Source organism: Piliocolobus tephrosceles, chromosome 13 (genome assembly GCF_002776525.5).
Source record: "Piliocolobus tephrosceles isolate RC106 chromosome 13, ASM277652v3, whole genome shotgun sequence".
NCBI lineage: Eukaryota > Metazoa > Chordata > Mammalia > Primates > Cercopithecidae > Piliocolobus > Piliocolobus tephrosceles.
In genome coordinates, this window is record NC_045446.1 from 42082023 (window position 1) to 42105440 (window position 23418).

At 34.8% G+C, this 23418-nt stretch overlaps 1 protein-coding gene across 1 annotated transcript in view; it reads right to left on the reverse strand.

Annotated features, from left to right (window-relative positions):
• The window catches only part of ANO5 (anoctamin 5), an 83754-nt gene that overhangs the window by 55586 nt on the left and 4750 nt on the right, over positions 1-23418 (reverse strand). Inside the window, exons 3-6 of the mRNA XM_023191498.2 lie at positions 14192-14242; positions 7243-7284; positions 4159-4272; positions 81-149 (exon numbers count right to left, since the gene is read on the reverse strand). Of these exons, the coding sequence (XP_023047266.1) occupies positions 81-149; positions 4159-4272; positions 7243-7284; positions 14192-14242 (276 nt within the window). The remainder of the gene's footprint in view (positions 1-80; positions 150-4158; positions 4273-7242; positions 7285-14191; positions 14243-23418) is intronic.

Consider the following 23418-nt stretch of genomic DNA (forward strand, 5'->3'; position numbering starts at 1 on the left):
ACAGAGTCTATCCAGTCAAAGGCCAGAATAGGAGAAAACAACACTTAAAGAGTCTGGTATAAATTATCAACTACATTTACCCTTTTATCTTCTATTTCCAACTCAAGACCTGTTTTTCTGAGATTTTTTTCAAACTCTTTTCTTCTTTCCTATGACAAAAAAAAAAAAATCAACAGAATTATGCAGAACACTTTTGTTTTATTTGCTCAGTATTGACAGATTCAATATACAATGGTTGTGACTTTGGATGGCTCTCTGCCTCTGCCATGGTTGTATATAAAAGTGCTCCATCTGAATGCCAGGTACTGCTTTTCTCTTGTGCTATAATTCGCAACAACTACAAAAATGCAGTATATCTAGGAATAATCACCAGGAAATACGCAGAGCCTCTATCTGAAGAAATGCACAAAACTTTACTGAATAACGTAAATTTAAAAAACTTTATAAACAGAGAGACATGCTCCAAGTTGAAAAGACTCACTATTACAAAGATCAATACTCTTCAAATAAACTGTATATTTAATGGAATTTTAAGCCAATATGTCATCAAGACTTTTTAATCCGGAAGGACAAAATGGCTTCACTTAGCAAAAAGTAAACTTAAATTTAACTATAGGTCATTACTGAAAATAACCACTTGGGCGCTTAGTTTTTCATTTGTTTGTTTGTTTGTTTGTTTTGTAGTGACAGGATCTTGCTCTGTCACCCAGGCTGGAGTACAGTGTTGTGATCACAGCCCATTATAGCATCAGACTCCTGGGCTCAAGTGATCCTCCCCAGCCTCCTGGAGCATTTCCCCAGTGTTTTCTTCTAGTAGTTTCAAAGTTTCAGTTCTTACAGTCAAAGCTTTAATCCACTTTGATTTGATCTTTTGTATGGTAAGAACTATGCGTCTGGTATCATTCTTCCACATATAATTATCCAGTTTTATCAGCATCATCTAATGAAAAGCTTACCTTTTCTCCATTGTATGCACTTGGCCCCCTTTTCAAAATGAGCTTGTTTTAAATGCATAGATTTAAATCTGGATTCTCTATTCTATTTCATTAGTCTGTGTGTCTGTTGTTATGCCAGTACCTTATTGAAGGTATGAGATGCAGGATAGTCATTTAGTTATGCACAGTTGGAAGAGAAATGTGGACTGGAAAAGTAAATTCAGGGATTGTATGATTAATGTATATAAAATCATAAAATATATTATTTTAAAACAGTAAGAATCATCAAATACATCAGTGTAAATTAAGGAAAGGTGAGGATTAAGGACTGTGCCCTGAGGCACTTCAATAATAAGAGATTTAGGAGAAGCAAAGACTGAGAAGGAGCAGCTAGTGAAATAAGAAAAAAACTAAGATAATGTGGAGTCCTGGAAGCCACATGAAGAACATACACAATAGAAAAGGGAAGGATCAGCTGTGTCAAATATTGCTAATAGGTCAAGTAAGATGAGGGCCGAGGCTTGACCACTGAATTTTATACAAGGAGATGGGCAGAGTGGCTGGGATGAAGGCTTGAAAAGAATGAGTTTAATATATAATTGAGCAGAAAAAAAATACAGAAATAGTAGCTAATAGGAAAACTGGGACAAAAAGAGGGTTTTTATTCATAACTTTTTAATATAGAAAAATTAACAACCTATTTGTTCATTGAAGAAAATGGCCTAGTAAAGAATATCAAATATAATTTAGGAGAAAGAGGAACTAACTTTAGGAGCAATATCCCAAAATAGGTATACAGAAATGAGTTAACAAAGCAGGCATTAAACTCCTATCCTTAGAAAGGCCTGCCTGCAACTTTCAAAAGGTTGGTCCTAGCGTCTGGGACTTGCTTTTCTGAAGAGTTCCCTCCACTCCCAGAACTGATAAGAGTGACTCATTTTGCCTATACTGTTTTTCCAAATAGTGTTATTTACGCTGAATATCTGCTTTCCTTCTGGGAGTATGAAATTTTGTTATGTGCTAGGCTGAAGGCAACAAGGTAACCAGCCCCTAATAAAAACCTAGTACACTTTAATGGGCTTGCCCAATAGATAATTCACATGTGTTTTCATACATTGTTGCTGGAAAAAGTAAGTGTATATCCTGTGATTCTACTGAGAGAAGAATCCTTACAAGCTTGCTCCTGGTTTCCTCCAGACTTTGTCCCATGAGCTTTTTCCCTTGCTGGTTTTGCTTCTTATCATTTCACTGTAATAAAATGTCTCCATAAGCATGACTATAAACTGAGTCCTGTGATTCTTTGTAATGAACCCCTAAACCTGAGGGTTGTCTTTGGCACTCCTGAATAGTAGGCAAGAAGTAAAAGAACGCAGGGCACACGTGGAGGAGTTGCCTTTAGGTAGAAGGATAAATAGTTTGTCTATGGTAACAGAGAGTAAGATAGCTTACACAAGCAAAAATCCTGGTGGATGGACAGATGTGGTGGTAGAAATGTATAGGTTTTCTCTTCTTGCTTCAGTTTTCTCAATGAAGCAGAAAAATGTGATCAGCTAAGCTTGAAGATGGGAGGAGGTATTGGAGGTGTGAGGAGAGAAAAAATCATTATAAAACAGTCATCTAAGAAAGTGGGAGACAATAGAATATGGAAGGAAAGTATGATTGCCACAAAGCATAAGGACCCAGTTAAGGTCCATGGGCACGAATATAAGGTAAAGTCAGTCAGTAAATTTTAAGTTTTCCTTTCTGCATGTGTGCTGGCATGTAGTAGGTGGGGCTGGGTTTAACTAAAGTTGTTGCTTTGTCAAGCACAACTGGGAGAGGGGGAAGGGACTTGATGAGATATGTAACACAGTAATTATAATTGTTGACCACGAGACATAAACTGAATAAAGAGTGAGAGGGGAATAAGAGCAGCAAAGATCAGTAAGATGATTGCCTCTTACCTGGTCCTGGTGAGGTGGAAGGAGGAAGAATGTGGATCAGAAAGATGTGAGGTGTAATCAGACAGTTGTACACATAGAATGAAATTATAAATAGTTGCAGTTATTAGTAATGACAAGTTCTAGGTGAGTGAATGGCTGAGTAGAAGCTAAGATCATTGGAAAAGGGAGTTCAAGGAACAGAGAGGCCAGAGTGTCAAAATAATCATCTAAGTATGAATTGATACTATCAATGATTTAAAAAGATTGCTGGAAAGACTGACAGTGATCCAGGAGCTAAAATTGTTGAGGAATAGAAGATGCAGAGACAGATAAACGACAAAAACAATGCGGGATAATAATAAATCTGATGAGATTTAAAGCTCAGGAATTTCAGGGACAAGTGAAGGAGAACACAGCAACAAGATACAAGGAGGGCAAGCAGCATTTACCCCATCTCTAGGGAAATGCTGTGTAATGTAAAATAACCATCATTTGAGAGGACTGCTACAGGAATGTTCAGAGAAGAGACGAAAATGATGACGGTTCATGAATTTCAGAGGCCTGGTAGAAGGCTTTCTAGGCAGTGGGTGGAAAAAAGGGACAGATCTGTATGTGTACAGAGTCTTGTGGGAATAATATCTTTATTTTTAATTTTTATTTTATATGACATTTATTTTGTAAGTATATAAGTAAATGTGTGTATAAAAATGGATTAATTTATGATTTCAAATACTGAGTATTTATTGAGCATCCATTATAATCCAACCACTGTTCTAGGATTTGGGTACATAGCGATAAACAAGACAAAGTACTTGGCCCCATAAACTTAATTTATAGTGTTGGAGACAGCAAACAAGTAAAAACATGAACAAATAAGCTCATAAAGTGATGTGTAATACAAATAAAACAAAATCAGGAATAGAGCATAATATAAAGGCTATACCTGGAGGAATAGATTGGTCATATATTTCCAAAATGAAAATATCATACAAAAGGTAATTATATTCAGACACATACCTCAAATTTTGGATGTTACATTTAATACTAAAGTGAGCTATAAAAAGAATCAGATACTTGGAAGAAGAAGAAAAAGAAGCTAGTATGCAAAATATCCAAAAAATAACATTGACTTTACATGTCTATTCTTGGGCTGTCTACTTTACAGTTATCTCGCTCAGTTTAAGGTTTCAGTAACACTTAAGGGCCTTTCACTTTTACAACATAATTCAATGCAGATATCCATGTGAAACTATAAAACGTGCTTCTTTTTATTATTCCCATTTCTCTTATAATGCACTTACCGCCTTTAACTCTGCGTCTTTCTTTATGTCATCAGCATAGGAAAGCACAAAATCAATTTGCCTAATCCCGTCTCGGAAGAAGATAGAATCTTTGCTTTGCTGATTTTTTTGAAACTGCAGGAGACATAAATGACACAATTGTAAATTATAGCTTTATTCTGAAATGGCAAAAGCACAAAAGGAATTATTTATAATTTGGTCACCAGCTACTTTTTTTTCAGTCTTGAAATGACAAGACAAATAACCAGAGTTTTTAGCAACAGATTATGCTTTGTTTTATAAAGTGAAATTCCATATAAAAGATTAAGCAATAATGACTCAGGAGGAAGATAAGCATGTTAACTACATGGACATACAACAAAAATGCTGCAAACATACCAAAATATGAAATGGATATATATATATACATATATGGATATATACACACACACACACACACACACACATTGATCCCAAAAATGCACAGAGACTGACCTGTTATCTTTATTAAACAACATCTCACTTAGTCCACTAAATAATTCATGGCTACACACAAATTTGGGGGTACAATTAATTAGAGACTGACCTGTTATCTTTATTAAACAACATCTCACTTAGTCCACTAAATAATTCATGGCTACACACAAATTTGGGGGTACAATTAATTACAAACCAATTAATGGAGTCTCACTATAAGAAAACAAGTATATGATTAACGTTTATTCTATGTTTTTATAAAATTGTCACTTCCTAATTCAACTTTGTAAGGATTAAAATAAAATCAAGGTGCAGTTAAATATTAGAAAGCAGGTAGCTTATTAGCTGGCATCACAAGTTAGGTTTCATGCAACTTGCCCTTCAACATCAATTTCCCAGGTGAGCAAAAATCAATTCTTTGTTTAAATTTGCAAGAATTATCTCAGTATAATAATTACACTTACAAGTCCAACTTTCACATGTTGTGTAGTTAGTTCATTAGTTCCCTCACTTTAAAAACAGCAAAAATACGAGCACGCTTCAGAAGAAAGAGATTTCATGTTTGACTGATTTGGTTTTCTTTTAAAGTTTATATCTAATATTTAATATTCATAATAGCCTACATGTATTATTACACTTAGAATTATGCAAATAGATAATACAGTGGCTGTCAATGAGATAATTTTCCAATTGCTTTAGCTCACCTGCGAATGAGTTACTATGATTTTAATTTTGACAACCAGTGTTTCTATTAATTTATAAGTTTCTTTTATTGTGTACCCTATGGGATTATTTTACCCAAGTCAGGTGAGACAGGCCTCCCAGGAAAGGGAATGAATGAGGATCAGTTATATGCGAATAAGCCATAAGTCTCATGTTTGATCTGTGGTCCATAAACAAAGTAAGAGCATTTACATAGCTAATGAAAAGCTGATGTGTCTCAGAAAAAAACTAGCTCCCAATGCACAGGAAGAAATGAGTGGAAAAGGGAACAAAGAAATTAAAAAAAAAAAATCTAGGGAATCTAGAGATTAAGTGTCAAGATACAGTAACTCAAATGTTATGTCTGAGTTCTCTTCACCTCAGCCAAAGAATGCATAATCATCTCCTATTTCCTAAAAGAAAGTAAAAGAATCTGAGAAAAATCAAACTGCTATCACACTATACTTTGCTTATAAATCACTAAAAATTGAAAAGAAGGAAAAACAAAACCAAACAAATCATTGGCACTCTTGTAAATCATCACAGCGTTAGCATCTTATGAAATCCACCAAAATTCTCGGAAGGCAACTGAGGCAGAAATAATATACTACTTAGACTAAATAAAATCAAAGCTCAAAAATTAGAAGAAAAAAATAGTACTCTTGCTCTAAGTCTGTGACAGGCATATTTTGTATGATAGGGATTTTTTGTTGTTTTTGTTTTGTTTTGTTTTCAAAAACTAATATATTTACAGGTACTTATATTGTTTACACAAGCTAAATCTGGGTACACAAAGAGCAGTTCTGGTGACAGAACATGTGCATACAGGAATTAACAAAACTCATATTCAGAGTATTTGACAACTAGAAAATAGACAAAGTAGCTAAGAGAATAGTAACTCCAATGATTTTCCTGAGTGCTCAGTCAAAAACAGGTATACATACTGTCGTCCTGAAGGCCAAAGGCTAGCTAGGAAAACCCAAATTTCTATCATTATATCACACTCTGATGATACACTATAAATCTGTTTTAAATATGGGAAAAAATCACTGGGAGCCTTGTAAGTCACCATGAGGGACATGTCTCAGGACTACTAATAAAAATCAGTTAAGGCTGAGGCAGAAAAATCTGATGATTCTGTCACATATAACTGAATGTTACTAAAACACATCATGCTTTTGTTTTGCTCAAAACATGATATAAATACATTTTGTAGTATGTGTGGGCATTTGTGTTTATATTTGGTTTATCCTTAGAAATACCTATTTGTAACTATGTAAACATCTGAGTGGCTTCTCTGTAAAGGATGTAGTTATCCTGTGGTTCAAAAACCTGAATTACCGGCTGGGTGTGGTGGTTCATGTCTGTAATCCCAGCACTTTGAGAGGCCGAGGCGAGATGATTGTTTGAGCTCAGGAGTTCGAGACCAGCCTGGACAACACAGTGAAACCACTCATCACTCCAAAAAATGCAAAAATTAGCTGAGCATGGTGGCATGCCCTTGTGGTCCCAGTTACTCAGGAGGCTGAGGTGGGAGGATTACCTGAGCCCAGGAGGTCGAGGCTGCAGTGAGCCGTAATCGCACCACTGCACTCCAGCCTGGGCGACAGAATGAGACTCTATCTGAAAACAAAACAAAATAAAACCCTGCATTGCTGATTAGAGTTCATAAACCTCTGAAACTGTATGAATTGTGTGTGTGTGTGTGTGCGCGCGTGCACACGTGAATATGTGTATTACATTTTAGGAAGAGGATCTATAGATTTAATCTAATCCAAAACAAATTAAGAATCACTATTCTTAAACTTCAGTTGCCTGGGGACTAGGAATCAGTGACAATGTTCCCCTAAATCAAAGTATTCTATTAGAAGAAAAATAACTAAGGCCATTCAGAGCATAAGCAGCATCATTCAGCACTGGTTTTACCATAAGCCGCCGCCTCAGGAACAAATTGAATCGCTTTGCAGGCTGTGAAGCAACCAACAAAGAATTAGCAATTCCTGCCCAGAATTAAAGATTCCAAAAACAGACACAGACAAACTAACCCTCAATATGATCATTTTATAAATGTATGTGTGTGTGTTTGTGTGCATGATACTTCAAACTGGAGGACAGAAATTAGCAAGGAAAAAATAAGAAAAAATGGGAAGAAAGCAATTAACATGTAAAGAAAATAAGGAGACTTCAAAGTAAATTTTCCTAAATTCTTTAAACAGTGACGAAAAATAACAAATATTTGTGGATTTATATTTTATTATATTTATTTCAACTTTTTTTTTAAGTTCAGGGGTACATGTGAAAGATGTGTAGATTTGTTACATAAGGAAATATGTGCCATGGGGGTTGGTTTTACAGATTATTTCATCACCCAGGTATAAAGCATAGTACCCAGTAGTTATTTTTTCCTGCTTCTCTCCCGCCTCCCATCCTCCACCCTCCAAAAGACCCCAGTGTGTTGCTTCCTTCTATGTGTCTGTGTGGGCTCATCATTTAGCTCCCACTTATCAGTAAGAGAACATGCAGTATTTGGTTTTCTGTTTTTCTGTTAGTTTGCTAAGGATAATGGCCTCCAGTTTCATCCATGTCCCTGCAAAGAACACAATTAAGGAAGAGAAAAATAACAATAATAAAGGAAAACATGAAAATAATAAAAATATAGAGTAAAATAGATATTTTGTTAAGTATGCCTGTATATATACCAGGAAAAGAAAGTAAAATTACTACATTTATACTGAGATGATGTGTAGTATGGAAAGTTTACCCAGGGTTTTTTTTTTTTTTAATTTCATGAGCATGCAATATACTAGATTACATAAAAAGTCATTCAGTTATTCAAATGCTGAGTTGTCTCCAATATTCAATTACATGGTCATTATTTAAAATACAGGTCAATTACCTAAAAATATCTGGGATACTCAACTATATTTGAAAGAAAACCAAACCTATAGCATAAATGAGCAAGAATTGAGTGTATTTTATACTGTAATGAACGGATAAATAATCCAACACAATTTCTTAACCTAGTCTCTTCCTGGAATAGGCTGAAGAAGTCTAAGCAACTGGTGAAACTATTGGAGTGAAAATTTCTGCCCTGTAAACTAATGCCTTCCATACGTAGATAGAGGAGTTAATATTGCTGTTATTTAAAAATACAAAAGATATAAGACAGTTGGTCATTGCATAAAATATATTTTAAACTATATTATTTTGACGGCCTGAAATTTTTCACTTCAGTATTTTTATTTTCTTGGCATCTTTCATGAGATTCACAGGTTACTATTTTTCTCAGATGTTTTCCCTAAACTTATTAAAGAATTGTTAAGACAAATGAAAGAGTCCCACACTAAAGGACCATGCTGGGCCATATTATGACTTCCATGGATCATAGACCTACACATAAAAACTAAAACTATAAAACTGAAGAAAATCTTAGAAAATCTCCCCCACTTTGGTGTAGGCAAATATTTCTTAAATAGAACACAAAAAGCATGGATGATAGAAGATAAAATATGAGAAATTGAACTTCTATACTTCTAAATGTGCTTTTCCAAGAACACTGCATGTAAGTGAAAAGGCAAGCAACAAATTGGAAGAAAATGTTCACAATAAGTAAGGCTGACAATGGTCTTGCATCCAGAATACATAAACAACTCTTACAAGTCAATACAAAGATAATCAACTCAATTTTTTTAAATGCAGAAAAGATTTGAATGGTTCACAAAAGAAGATCTATGAATGTCCAATATGCCCATGAAAAGATGGGCAACATCATTATTTATAAAAGAAATGAGAATTGAAATCACAAGATACTATTACTCATCCACTAGAATTACTGAAATTAAAAAGCTATCAGTATCAATATCAAATGCTGGTGAAGATGTACAGCAAATAGAACTCTTATACATTGCTGGTAGGAATAAAAAATGGTACAACCACTTTTAAAAATAGTGTGACAGTTTTACATAAAGTTACACCTATATTTTCCACATGACCCAGAAATTCTACTCCTAGGAAATTACCCAAGATTAATGAAAACATACATCTCTAAAAACACTTCTTACATGAATGTTCATAACAGCCTTATTCATAATGGTCTTCAAACTGAAAACTATCCAAATATCCATCAATGGATGAGTAGACAAATAAATTTCAGTATATCCATGCAATGAAATATTACAGAGCAATAAAATAAAATAAACAATAATATCTCTAGTACATACATATTCAAAAAGAATCAATTTACTAGTAATATTGGAGTTTTGGATGAGTCTTAGAAGCATTATGATGAGCAAAAGCAGCTAGAAGCCAGACACAAACTAGTGCATACTGTAAAATCCCATTTATATATTATATTAGGAAGAAAAAAAATCAGCAGTTGCCTAGAATAGGGTAGAAGGAAAACTGCTAAGGGAAACTTTTTGAGGTAAAGGAAATCTTCTACATAAATTTTGTTAAAACTCATCAAACTACACACTTAAAAAGGGTGCATTTTATTGTGTCTAATGTAGAACCAATGAAGATAAAATCTTTTTTTTTTTTTTTAAATTTCGGACTTGAGCAATGAAAAGAATATATTGCATATTGTTGCTGAGATGCAAAAGACTTCAGACGAACAGGCTTTTTGGTAGGGGAAGATGAAGAATTACATTTTGGACATATTAATCTTGAGATATCTTTCAGACATCCACATGCATATAATAAGAAAGCATTTGGATATTTAAAACTGAAGTTGAGGAGAAATGACTACACTCAAAACTTAAATTTGAGAATTGAGATGGCATATCAATTGTATTTAAAGCCATGAAACTGGATGAAATCACTAGGAGACTGAATTAATGACTGTATCATAAGGTGATAACATCTAAATATATTCACATATCAATTATAAATACTGTGCTAATATTCATACTAATTGCTTCTTGTCATTTTACTCAAAGGCCCCTTCTGATTGGTTTGTGCCTATGCCATATCAGTTATTAAATATTTGGAATATCATCCTTGAGGTTATATAAGGCCCATACTCCTTCAAAATCTGTTAATTGCATATCTGTCATTATTTAAGCAACATGTAGTGTGTCTTTTCAATTCCCATTCTTTGCTTACTAAACTCTGAATACTTACCTAACTATTCTGTCCAGTCCCGTATAGTAGTCACTTTAAGATAGGTTATCTTAAGCATAATAGTTTCCATCTTTCTATATTTCATTCAGTGGCTTTAGTGACCTTTCCATACTCACAATCTGTGTAACTATTTAGGTACTCATCCACTTTTCACTATTTTATTTCAAATAGAATTTTAAATTACATTAATTATTCTATATTTATAAAATAATTGATATTGAGTTTCTGTCATAATAATCACAGTAGAAACTGCAAGACTCTATTTTTTTTTACCCAAAAACATATCCAGTGATATTCTGTTGGTTTATCCCAGCACATTCGCTCTCTACTCCTCTCCACCCTGCTTTTGTCCTGTGCAGGTAACCAAAGAGCTCCCTTGACCTCTTGCTTCTCACGAATGATTGGAAAGAATAGATAGTGTTTTCCTTCCTAAGGTTGAATTCAGGAAGGCTGTGTCCCCTCACTAAAGGTCATTGTGCCTCCTGATAATGTCTTTGGTATATGACTTTTTCCTTTTGGGTTCCAATAAGTGCTTCTTACCCTATTCCCTTCAGTTCTATGGATTTTAATAAATTCAAGATTACTAGACCTATATATACAGAGATTCCCTTACACCCCATTTTTGTAAAAGTCTTTATGAAGTCCTTCTTAAATTATCCTACACTGAGTAGGCCTAACAGGACCTTGATTTATACAGATTTTTCTTTTGTGATATTTCTATGATAGAAAAGAAAATAAAAACATTCCTTGGGCACACAGTTGATTGTAGGACTGAGGCAGGAAATGTACCAGATGAGCTTGGAGCATCTTGTCAGAAAGTAGGAAAATACTCAAAACAAAACTAAATATAACAATAGGGGTATGCCAAGGGAATACAGGAGTCAACTGAAAAGCTCCTGGCCAAGTGATATGGCTTATGTCTTGTAATTCCAACCACTCAGAAAACTGAGATGGGAGGACTGCTTGAGCCCAGAAATTTGAGAGCAGCGTGACCAACACAGTGAGATCCAATTTTCAAAATAATAATAATAATAACAACAACTAGCTGGGTGTGGTGGTGTACTACTGTAATCTCAGGGAGGCCAAGGTGAGAGGATTACTTGAGCCCAGGAGTCTAAGGCCGCAGTGAGCTATGATCATGCCACTGGACTCCAGCCTGGGCAACAGAGCAAGACACTGTCACAAAAAAAAAAAAAAAAAACAAAAAAAAAAACACAACTTCCAATAGACAAAGCTAGAACAATTTGAGCAAGAAAATAAAGTAGTATTTGGTTTATAACTGATTTATAACATAAAGCATAAAATAAATATCCAGAAGTACATACTGACAAAAAGAAAGGAAGAAAGATCTCCCACACACAAAAAACAATTCCAAATAATGGATTCACCTATAAGGAGGGAGAGCATAATCCCAATCTTTTTGTGTAGGCTGCAAATAGTGACTTTCATCCGAAGAATGCAGTATGGAAAGGGAGAAAAACACAAAAGAGTAACTTTACAGTGAAGAAATCTGTTAAACGTTACTTCAAGTCAGGTAATCAAGGTTAAAACATTAAGGGTGATTAAGTCATGTTGATAGAATATACCCTTGATATGACATGAAGAGAATGACACTTCTATTATCTTCCTCCAAAAACACATAATCCAAGTCTAATCATAAAAAAAAAAAAAAAAAATCAGGAAAGTCCCAATTGAAGGACATTCTACAAAATACCTGACCAGTACTCCTCAAAGCTGTGAAGGATATAAAAATCAAAAGTACATGAAACTGTCACAACCAAGAGGAGCCTGAGGAGACATGACTACTAAATGCAATGCTGCATCCTCAATGAGATATTGGAATAGGAAAAGGATCTTAGGAGAAAACTAAGGAAATCTAGATAAAGCATGAACTTTATTTGATAATAATGCACCAATATAGGTTTATTGTTACAAATGTACCATACTAATGTAAGATTCTAATAATAGGAGAAAATGAGTGTGGGGTATAAGAAACTCTGTTTAGATTTTCTTTATAATAAAATCTAAAACGATATTAAAATAACGTATATTTTTGAAAAGAAGCCTACGGTTAAACAAATTACTATTTAATCAAAGACAATGTCAACACTAGTGAATCAAATACCACACATCATTTTAAAGTCATTTAGAATTTAAAAATTAAATTATATGTATTTAACATATTTGGGGAAAGTATCTGCAACTTCTGTCACAGGCAAGAAGATAACAATAAATATGTAAAGAGCTCCAAAAAAATCAAGAGTAAAAAGAAAACTCTGACAGCAAATGGACAAGATATATGAACAGAGTGATCTAGCAAAATTAATTTAAATGACCACTCAATGCAGAAAAAGATGAATATCTCACATATGTTGTGAGAAATGCAATTTTAAATGATACTAAGAACTGTGCTAAGTGAAATAGCTCCCAATAGCCATTATCTATCTCACTACTATGAGACAGGCAAGAATCTAGAAGTGTAACAACACACTGCTGATAGAGTTGTGGGAAACAGGCACTCTCATAGGTTTGTTACAAACACAAAAGGCAGGGGAATTTGGCAACATATATGAAAATTACAAATTACATATACCTTTATTCTCTGATAAATGAATTCCATGTAGAAAAATAAAATGACCAAAATATTATAAGACTAATTCCCAAGAGTATTCATTTTAGCAACATTTGTAATAGCATTGGGAAAATAAACCAAATAAAAACGGTAACTATTATATAAAAGGACTGAGAGGACAAAGAAGAAAGATTTCTCTGAAAATACTTTGTTTCATATTATTAACCTAAGATAGATTTACCTTCAAGCTAATAAAGTCTAATCTTTGGGGCATCTTACTGCATCTGCCCCTTCCAAGGCTTTAGGAAGGACTCTAGCAATGTGTTCTCATGGTAAAACATTTTCGTAAATGTTTTAAAGTAAAATATTTTTCCGTATGTTTCTTAAAGAGTGATACCTAAATTGTATAAGCTTTAGGCTCATCTAAATGTTATTTGATCTGTAGATTTCAACTTTAGAATCATGTAAAAATGCTTTATGTAGTAAAAAAAAAAAAAAAAAAAAGGTAAAAATAAATTTAAAAAGAAAACAAACCAACATTTCAATTGTTTTAATTTGATCAGTATCACAATCCTCATTCCAGAACACTAAAGATTAGTACCCTAGTGAAAAGCAAACTATCATCCTTGCTAAAATTATCAGTATAAGAATATAACTCTATTTCCCCATCTTCCCAAATGGAATTTTTTACTTACTAGGCAACTAATGAAAATGTTCGGGTCTCTTTACCAGCCTTCTAATTGACATTTAAGTTTGATTTTTAAATCAATTGTAATTTTTCATGATTATCTGCAGGCATGTACTTAGAGACAAGAAGAGTGATGCAATGGAGAAAGAATACTGAACTAAGCCTCAGAAACTTGAGCGCTAGTCAAGCATCAGCCTCTTAAACATATTGATAACATTGGTCAAGTCATTACACCTCTTAGACCCTTCATTTTCTCATAGAAAAAATAAAATCCAAGCAAAGTGTTATACTTAGTGTGTCATTCTTATCGATATGTCTGATGTGTTTCCCCCCTCACAGAAACTGATTTTTTTTTCCTAAAGTAATACATTCTCATATACCATGTATGAAAGCATGTCAAATAACTGAACTGGAAAAGAGCATCACCATTGCAGACTACAAAAAATGTCCCATCTGTGTCCATGCAAGAAAGGATAGTACTGGTCGTTGCTTACCATTGTTTCTTCATTGATGAGAAAGCTGGTCTCTCTGCTGCTCAGGCTCTGCTAAAGTACCAGGGAAGATATAATGCTATTATTAATAGTGCAGGTGGAGCAAAGGGAACTTGTATGTTTCAGTAACAAAAACTCTGTAATCTCTATGCAGAAACACGTAATCTGGAACCATGTTAAATCATATGCAAAACTGTAGGCATATATATATGTATACATATGCATGTGTGTTCATGTATGTGTGCTATGTATCTGTAAATGTGTCTATGGGGCAGGGTGTGTTTGTCTGTGCAGTGAGGACAGACAGTAAGCTTCAGAGAGAAGTAGTATTTGGGAGGTAGCTTTCTCAAATCATAAAAAAAAAAATCAGATACAAGAAATGGTTAAGAACTACTACATTACTGAGAAATAACAAGGAAGTCTAATCTTTTTATGATGCTGCATCCTGAACAGGACCAACAGGAAGGGCAGAATTAATTGGCTGTTTTACGCCCTTCAACGATTATTTGAACTCATTAAAGGGAATACCTTGGAAAATACACCAGCAGGATTCTTAAGAATTTGAACTTATAACCCTTCCAAAAAAAGCCATACATGTATAAAAATACACACAAACCACTTATAATTAACACAATAGGGATGCCTCCCTCTGTGTATGGTAGATTCCCAATTCCTCAGGTTACATGATGGTCCACACACCACAGGACACAGACCTGAGATAACACCCAATCACTTCTCAGCAGTCTCTAGCGACAGATAGACATGGAGAGACAGTAACTAACAGAAATTATTGGAAATTACATGTCCAGACTGGAATTCACTTACCTTATTCTTGGAAAAATCATAATCAGTATCATTATGCCCAAATAATGCTGGGCAAATCAGTTTTCAAAATAGCAGATAAAATGTGTGATAGACATATTTAAAACATACTCAAAGAGAACCTTGGAAATATACCCAGTGCTACAAAAGTATAGTAACAGAATGTGCCGAAAAAGCAGTAATTTGTCTGTGTTCTTTAAAAGAGAATGAAAGATAATTTTGAAAACATACAATTTTCATACTACTTTATTTAATATAAATTACAAGATAATGCAATCTATTGTACTAAAGTAATACTGAAACGGAGGAGGGGGGGAAGTGGGAAGACTGAGAATCTGTGAGTAAATACAGGCCTAAAATACAGTTATAATTAGAATCCACTTATATGTGATTATATCTGCTTGTAGACCTTGAATGAATTCCACTAGCTTGTCTAAATACAACAGATAGCAAATGAAGTTAACGAGCATCTTGATCACTTAATTCTGAAATAGTGACCTCTAAAAATACACTGTGCAGCTATATTTCTACTAAGACAATAATCAAATTTATTATAGCTTCATTTATATTGACTCCTGATAAGTTTTTCCAATTATCCTAGAGAAATGTTAGTTGTTTTGCTTACAGAAGGATAGAAGAAAACCATATATTCAAAAGCAACCAGGCTAGTCACTTTACAATCTCTCCCTTTAGGAAAAATCTTTGCACTGATTTCCAATCAAAAGACGTCGTTATAACTTCACTTTGCAAAATGTAAAATAAAATAACTATTTTGCTGAGTATGTCATTGTCTCACTTCTTACTAAGTTTAGTCTTAGGCAAAATGAGAATCCTTGATGTACTTTCAGACACAATTCTTAAAACAGCATTCTTAAAGAAATATTAAACAGTGAATAAGGAGCTTTAGAATGAGATTACCTGTGTTCAGAATCCCAGCTCCAAAACATAGGAGATATATAAAACAATTTATATAGTTTCAGTTTGCCTCATGAACCTTTTTATTCAATTATATAAAATCCATTAAATACATATGAAAAACTGATTACATTTGTAAACTTGAGCAAGTTAACCTCTCCAAACCATAACTTCCATAAAGTGAGATTAAATAATACAAGGGAAGTTCTCAATAAATGTTGGCTTTTTAAAATTAATGTTTGTTACTATCGAGTGATCATATAATAAGTATGTTAATAATGTCATACATGTTTAATTCACATGCATTTTTTGATTTCCAAAAAGATTGTAACAATGTCCAATGATGGACTCATACTAATTGTAAATCAGAGGTAAAACTAGAATAGCTCTTTAAATATTTAAGCAATCATGAAAGCACAGAAGACCCTTTCAAAGTATAAAATAATTTTGAAATAATGAACCTAGAATTCCTACATATTCTTTTGTCTTGTAAAAGCCTAAACATTCATCATATCTATAAATTTGTTGCTGGACAAAATCCATTGATTTCTAGTCAATTCTGCCTCAATCCAGTAGTTGAATGAATATGCTATAATACTTTTATTTTTGAAAATTGCCTGCCTCCTGTCCATAGATGGGGTGAACAAAAATGACTGCAATGTGTAGAGCCTGTTTTTATCGCATTTGAGTGTCAGAAAAAATATAATTTAGCATTGAGGAAAGTGAAATCAGTTGTGTTCACTTTTTTTAACTTTTATTTTGCAATAACTATAGCTTCACAGGAATTTGCCAAAATAATACACAGAGATCCCATGTAACCCCTACCCAGTCTCCTCCAGTGGTTATTCTCATCTTACATAACCATAGTAAAAGATAATAATCAGGAAGTTGACACAAGTAATGTGTCTGTATAGTTGAAAGTAATTTTGTCACATTGGTACATTTGGGTAAGACTCAGCCCTGTCAAGGTATAGAGCTATTTCATCCACAAAGATCTCCCTCATACCACCTTTTAAAATTTATGTCCATTTTCCTTCCCCTCAACATCCAAGTCCCCCAGAAATCACTAATTTGTTCTCCATCTGTATACTGTCATTTCAGGAGTGTCATAAAAATGGAATCATAACATATGTGTTCCTTTAAGATTTTTTTTTCCACTTAGCATAATGTCCTGGAGATCTATCCAAGTTGTGTTTATTAATAGTTCATTCCTTTTTACTGGTAGGTAGTTTTACATGATAAGATTGTGCCACACTTTTAACTATTCACCTGCTATAGGACATTTAGGTTATTTCCGGTTTTGGCTACTACAAATAAAGCTGCTATGAATATCTGTGTTTAGGTTTTGCAGGTGAATATATGTTTACATTTCTGCTGGATAAATGCCCAAAAATATGATTACCCAACTGACATGAAAATTATAATTTAGTTTTTTAAGAAACTGCCCCACAGTTTTCCAGAATGACTGTATCATTTTATATTTCACCAGCAATGTATGAGAGATCTAGTTTCTTTGCACCCTTACCAGTAAGTTGTATTGTCACTATTTCATATTTTAGCTCTTCTAATAGGCATATACTGATATCTACTTAGATCTTATTTTGCATTTCTTAGTGGCTAGTGATATTGAAGTTCTTTTCATGTGTTTATTTGCCATCATATTTCCTCTTTAGTGAAAGATCTCAACATGTATTTTGCCCACTTTCTAATTGGGCAGGTTTTTGTGTAAAATATTTAAATTGTATGGGTTCTTTATAAATCACAGATACAAGTCCTTTGTCTGATATAGGATATGCAAATATTTATCCCAGTCTGTAGCCTGTCTGCTCATCATCATAATAGGATCTTTCACAGAACAAGAATTCTTACATTTGATAAACTCCAATTTATCAATGCTTTTTGTTACTGTTTTTGTTTGCAGATATGACATGACTACAAACTCTTCACCAAGACCTAATTTCCAAACAGTTTGATCCATTGTTTCTTCAAAAAATTGTATAGTTTTTTTTTTTTTTTTTTTTTTTTTTTTTTTTTTTGAGGCGGAGTCTCGCTCTGTCGCCCGGACTGGAGTGCAGTGGCCGGATCTCAGCTCACTGCAAGCTCCGCCTCCCGGGTTTACGCCATTCTCCTGCCTCAGCCTCCGGAGTAGCTGGGACTACAGGCGCCCGCCACCTCGCCCAGCTAGTTTTTGTATTTATAGTAGAGGCGGGGTTTCACCGTGTTAGCCAGGATGCTCTCGATCTCCTGACCTCGTGATCCGCCCATCTCGGCCTCCCAAAGTGCTGGGATTACAGGCTTGAGCCACCGCACCCGGCCCTAGTTTTATGTTTTACATTAGTCTATGATCAATGTTGAATTAATTTTTGTATAAGTTATAAAATTAGGTTAAGTTCATACGTTTGCCTACGAATATACAAATGTTCCAGCCTGTTTGTTCCATTGAACTGCTTTTGCATATTTGTCCAAAATCATTTGGCTGTACTTGTGTGGGACTATTTCTGGGATCTCTATTCTATTTCATTAATCTACATGCCTATCCTTTTCCAAATATAACACAGTCTTCATTAGACTGCAGCTAAAAAACAAGTCTTAAAATGAGATAGAGGGTTTTCTCCCACTTTCCACTTTTTTTCACAATCATTTTCTCTCTTCTACTTCCTTTGTATTTCCATAAAATTTTCTGAATAATCTTGCCTATGTCTATGAAATGTCATACAGACATTTTAACTTATATACCAATTTGAGTTTCCACATTCTTATTACTAGTATATAGAAATATAACTAATTTCTATATAATTTTCTCATTTTTTACAACCTTCTTAAACTCAGTTGTAGGAAATTTTGTTTTTGTCTTTAATTTTGTAGATTCCTTGGGATTTTCTATGTATTTTGTCATGTCATCTGGAAATGGGGAGAGTTTTATGTGTCCCTTTCTGATCCGCATACCTTTCCTTTTATTTTCTTGTCTTATTGCAATAACTGTCACTACTATATTTAATGAGAAGGGTAAGTGAGGACATTTTGCCTTGTTCCTGATCTTAGGAAGAAAGTATTCAGTCTTTTACTATTAAGTATACTGTTAGTGTAAGTGTTGTGTGGATGCTCCTTATCAGGTTAAAGTAGTTCCTCTCTATTATTGGTTTTCTGAGAGTTTGTGTTTGTTTTTAATAAATGGAAGTTAAATTTTGACCATATCTTTTTCTAATAAAAATCACATGATTTTTATTCTTTAGCATTTGGTGAATTAGGTCAATTGTTTTTCAAAAAAATGAATGGCGACCAGGCGCAGTAGCTCACGCCTGTAATCTCAGCACTTAGGGAGGCCAAGGCAGGTGGATCACTTGAGGTCAGGAGTTCGAGACCAGCCTGACCAATGTGGTGAAACCCCATCTCTACTAAAATTATAAATATTAGCCGGGTGTGGTGGAACCTGTAGTTCCAGATTCTTGGGAGAGGAAGGAGAATCGCTTAAACCTGGGAGGTGGAGGTTGCAGTGAGCCAAGATCGCACCACTCCAGCCTGGGTGACAGAGCAAAACTCTGTCCCTTTCCACACACACACACACACAAATGAATGGAGCCTTACATCAATACAGTAAACCCCACCTGGCCATGTGGCATAATTATTTTTATATTACTGAATTTTATTTGCTAATATTTTACTAAGGATTTTTGTTTTTACATACATGAGAGATACAATTTGTAGTTTTGTTTTGTTTTGTTTTTTAACTGTCTGTCTCTTTTGGTACCAAAGTAAAGTAGGGCTCTAACATGAATTGAGAAGCATCTGTTTTTCTTCATTTTCTGGAAGATATTGTATAAAATTAATGTTAATTCTTCTTTAAACATTTGGTAGAATTCTCCAATGAGACCATTTAAGCCTGGAGATGCCTTTTAGGATAATCTAAAAATTACACATTCAGTTTACTTACTAGCTACAGGGCTATTCAAATTATTGTTTCAATGTTGAGTGGATTATAATAGTTTGTGCTTCTTGAGGAATTGGTCCATTTCATCTTAGTTGTCAAATTTATGTGTGTAGAGTTGTTAGTAGTATTCCTTTATTATCTTTTTGGTATCTATAGAGCCCATATTGATATGTCCTGTTTTATTCCTGATATTGGTTATATATGTCCCAGTCCAACCCCCTTTCTGCCAGTCTGGCTAGAGGTTTGCCAATTTTATGTATCTTTCCAAAGAAACAGCTTTTGGTTTCAATTATTGTCTCTAATACTTTCTAGTTTTCAATTGCTTTTATTATTATTTCCTTATTCTACTTGCTTTGGGCTTGTTTTGCTCTACTTTCTTATTTATTTATTTATTTATTTATTTATTTATTTATTTATTTAGAGACAGAGTTTCACTCTTCTTGCCCAGGCTGGAGTACAATGGCGTGATCTCAGCTCACTGCAACCTCTGCCTCCTGGTTTCAAGCGATTCTCCTGCCTCAGCCTCTGGAGTAGCTTTGATTACAGGCATCTGCCACCATGCCTGGTTAATTTGTTATATTTTTAGTAGAGACAGGGTTTTAACACGTTGACCAGGCTGGTCTTGAACTCCTGACCTCAGGTGATCCACCCGCCTTGGCCTCCCAAAGTGCAGGGATTACAGGCATAAGCCAACGCTCCCGGCCTCTATTTTCTTAAGTTGGAAGCTTATTACATATTTGAGACTTCTCCTCCTTACTAATATAAACATTTACTGCTACAAATTTCCTTCTCATTACTGCTTTGGCTACATCTTTCAAATGATGATATGTTCCAATTTCCCTTTTATTTAGTTCAATTTTATTTGTCCCCCACCCCTCTCCTTGAGAACCTCTTTGACCCTTTAGATTATTTAGAAGTTGTACATGCTCCTGTTACATTTCTAATTTTATTCTATTGTGATCAGAAAACACACTCTGTATGATTTCAATTCTTTCAGATTTGTTGAGGTTTGTTTTATGGCCCAGGATATAGTCTATCTTAGTATATAATATGGTTTGATTCTGTGTCCCAACCCTAATCTCATCTAGAATTGTAATACCCATGTGTCAGGAGAGGGACCTGGTAGGAGGTAATTGGATCATGGGGATGGTGTCCCCCATGCTTTTCTCATGATAGTGAGTGTGTCCTCATGAGATCTGATGGTTTAAAAGTGTGGCATTTCCCCCCTTGCTCTCTCTCTCTCTCCTTCTCTGTCATGGTAAAGACATGGTTGCTTCCCCTTCGCCATCTGCCATAATCGTGTTTCCTGAGGCCTTCCAATCATGCTCCCTGTTAGGCCTGTGGAACTGTGAGTCAATTAAACTTCTTTTATTCATAAATTAACCAGTCTCAGGTAGTTCTTTATAGCAGTGTGAAAACAAATTAATACAGTATACATTCTTTCATCACTTGAAATATTCTACTGTTGTTAGGTGGAGCAGTCTATAAATATAAGTGATATCCTATTGGTTGATGATGTTGAGTTTATCCATGTCCTTGCTGGTTTTCTATTTAGTTGTTCCATCTATAGGGATACTGAGGTATCCAGTTATAATTAGTTATAATTACAGATTTTGTGTAATACTTCTTTCTTTTTTATTAGTTTTTGATTAACATATTATGATGCTGTTATTTTGTGCATGCTCCTTTAGTACTGCTATAGGTTCTTGCTGGATAGACCCTTTATCATAATTAATGTCCCACTATGTCCTGGTAATTTTATTTTCTCTAAAGTATTCTTTACATATATTAATGTAGCACTCCTTTATTATAATTAATGTTTGTATACATTTATTGTGATAATGTAGTTTTTTGATGCATTTATTACCATGTTTTTACTCCACTTTGCAAATCTGTCTTTTAATTGGTATGCTTAGACCATTTACATTTCATGACATTCCTGATGTGTTAGGAATTAATTGTGTCATTTTATCTTTTTTGTTTTTGGTTTATTCCCTATGTCTATGTTTCTGTTTTATTTTTCAGGAATTTCTGTGGGTTACTGGAACATTTTTTATAATTTTATTTGAGTACATTTCATTGTATAGTTTTTTAAATGGTTTCTCTTGATATTACATTATATATATAAATTTATCACAGTCTAGATGTGTACACATTTTACTAGTCAACTGAAATAGAAAACCCTTAATTACCTTCACAGCCCCAAAACTTCTTTGTTTATAATATACTTGTATTAAATATTTATCTGTATATATAGATAACCACAACAGACAGTTAAATTTTTTAATTCGACTATAAAACAGTTTAGAAAACTGGGTGCCCTACATCCCAGCCACTCCAGCTCCAGCCATGGCTAAAAAAGGTGAACATACAACTCAGGCCATTGCATCAGGGGGTGCAAGCCCCAAGCCCTGGCAGCTTTCATGTGGTGCTGGCCCTGCAGGTGTGCAGAAGACAAGAGTTAAGCTCTGGGAGCCTCTGCCTAAATTTCAGAGGATTTATAAAAACATCTGGATGTCCCAGCAGAAGCCTGCTGCAGGAGCACAGTCCTCATGGAGAACCTCTACTAGGACAATGCAGAGGGGAAATGTGGGGTTGGAGCCCTTACACAGTATCCGCAATGGGGCACTGTCTAATGGTGCTGTGTGAAGAGGACCACCAACCTCCAGATCCCAGAAAGGTAGATCTACCCACAGCTTGCATCATGTGTCTGGAAATGCCACAGACACTCAAGGCCAGCCTATGAAAAGAGCCACAGGGGTTGTCCCTGCAGAGCCATAGGAGCAGAGCTGCATAGGTCTGTCGGAACCCACCCCTTGCAACAGTATCCCCTGGATATGAGACAAAGAGTCAAAGGAGATTTTGGAGCTTTAAGATTTAATGACTGCCCTACCTGGTTTTGAACTTGAAAAAGGTCTGTGGCCCCTTTGTTTTGGCCAATTTCTCCCATTTTGAATGGGAACATTTACCCAATGCCTGTACCCTCATTGTATCTTGGAAGTAACTAACTTGCTTTTGCTTTTACAGGCTCATAGGCAGAAGGGACCTGCTTAGTCGCAGATGAGAGTTTGGACTTGGACTTTGGGTTAATGTTGGAATGAGTTAAGATTTTAGGGAACTGTTGGGAAGGCACAATGGGTTTTGAAATGTGAAAAGAACATGAGATCTGAGAGGGACCATGGGCAGAATGATATGATTTGGCTCTGTGTCCCAACCCAAATCTTATCTCAAATTGTAATCCCATGTGTTGAGGGAGGAATCTGGTGGGAGGTGATTCGATCATGCAGGCAGTGCCAGTTTCCTGTGCACACTGTCTCTCTCTCCTGCTGCCTGGTGAAGAAGGTGCCTCCTTCCCCTTTGCTTTCTGCCATGATTACATGTTTCCTAAGGCCTCCCCAGCCATGAGGAACCATGAGTTAATTAAACCCCTTTCCTTGATAAATTACCCAGTCTTAGGTAGCATCTTTATAGCAGTATTAAAACAGACTAATACAGCTATAGAATTCTGGATTGATATTTTTGGGGGGCACTGGAAAAATTTTGTACAACTTCTTTAGCCTGTCTA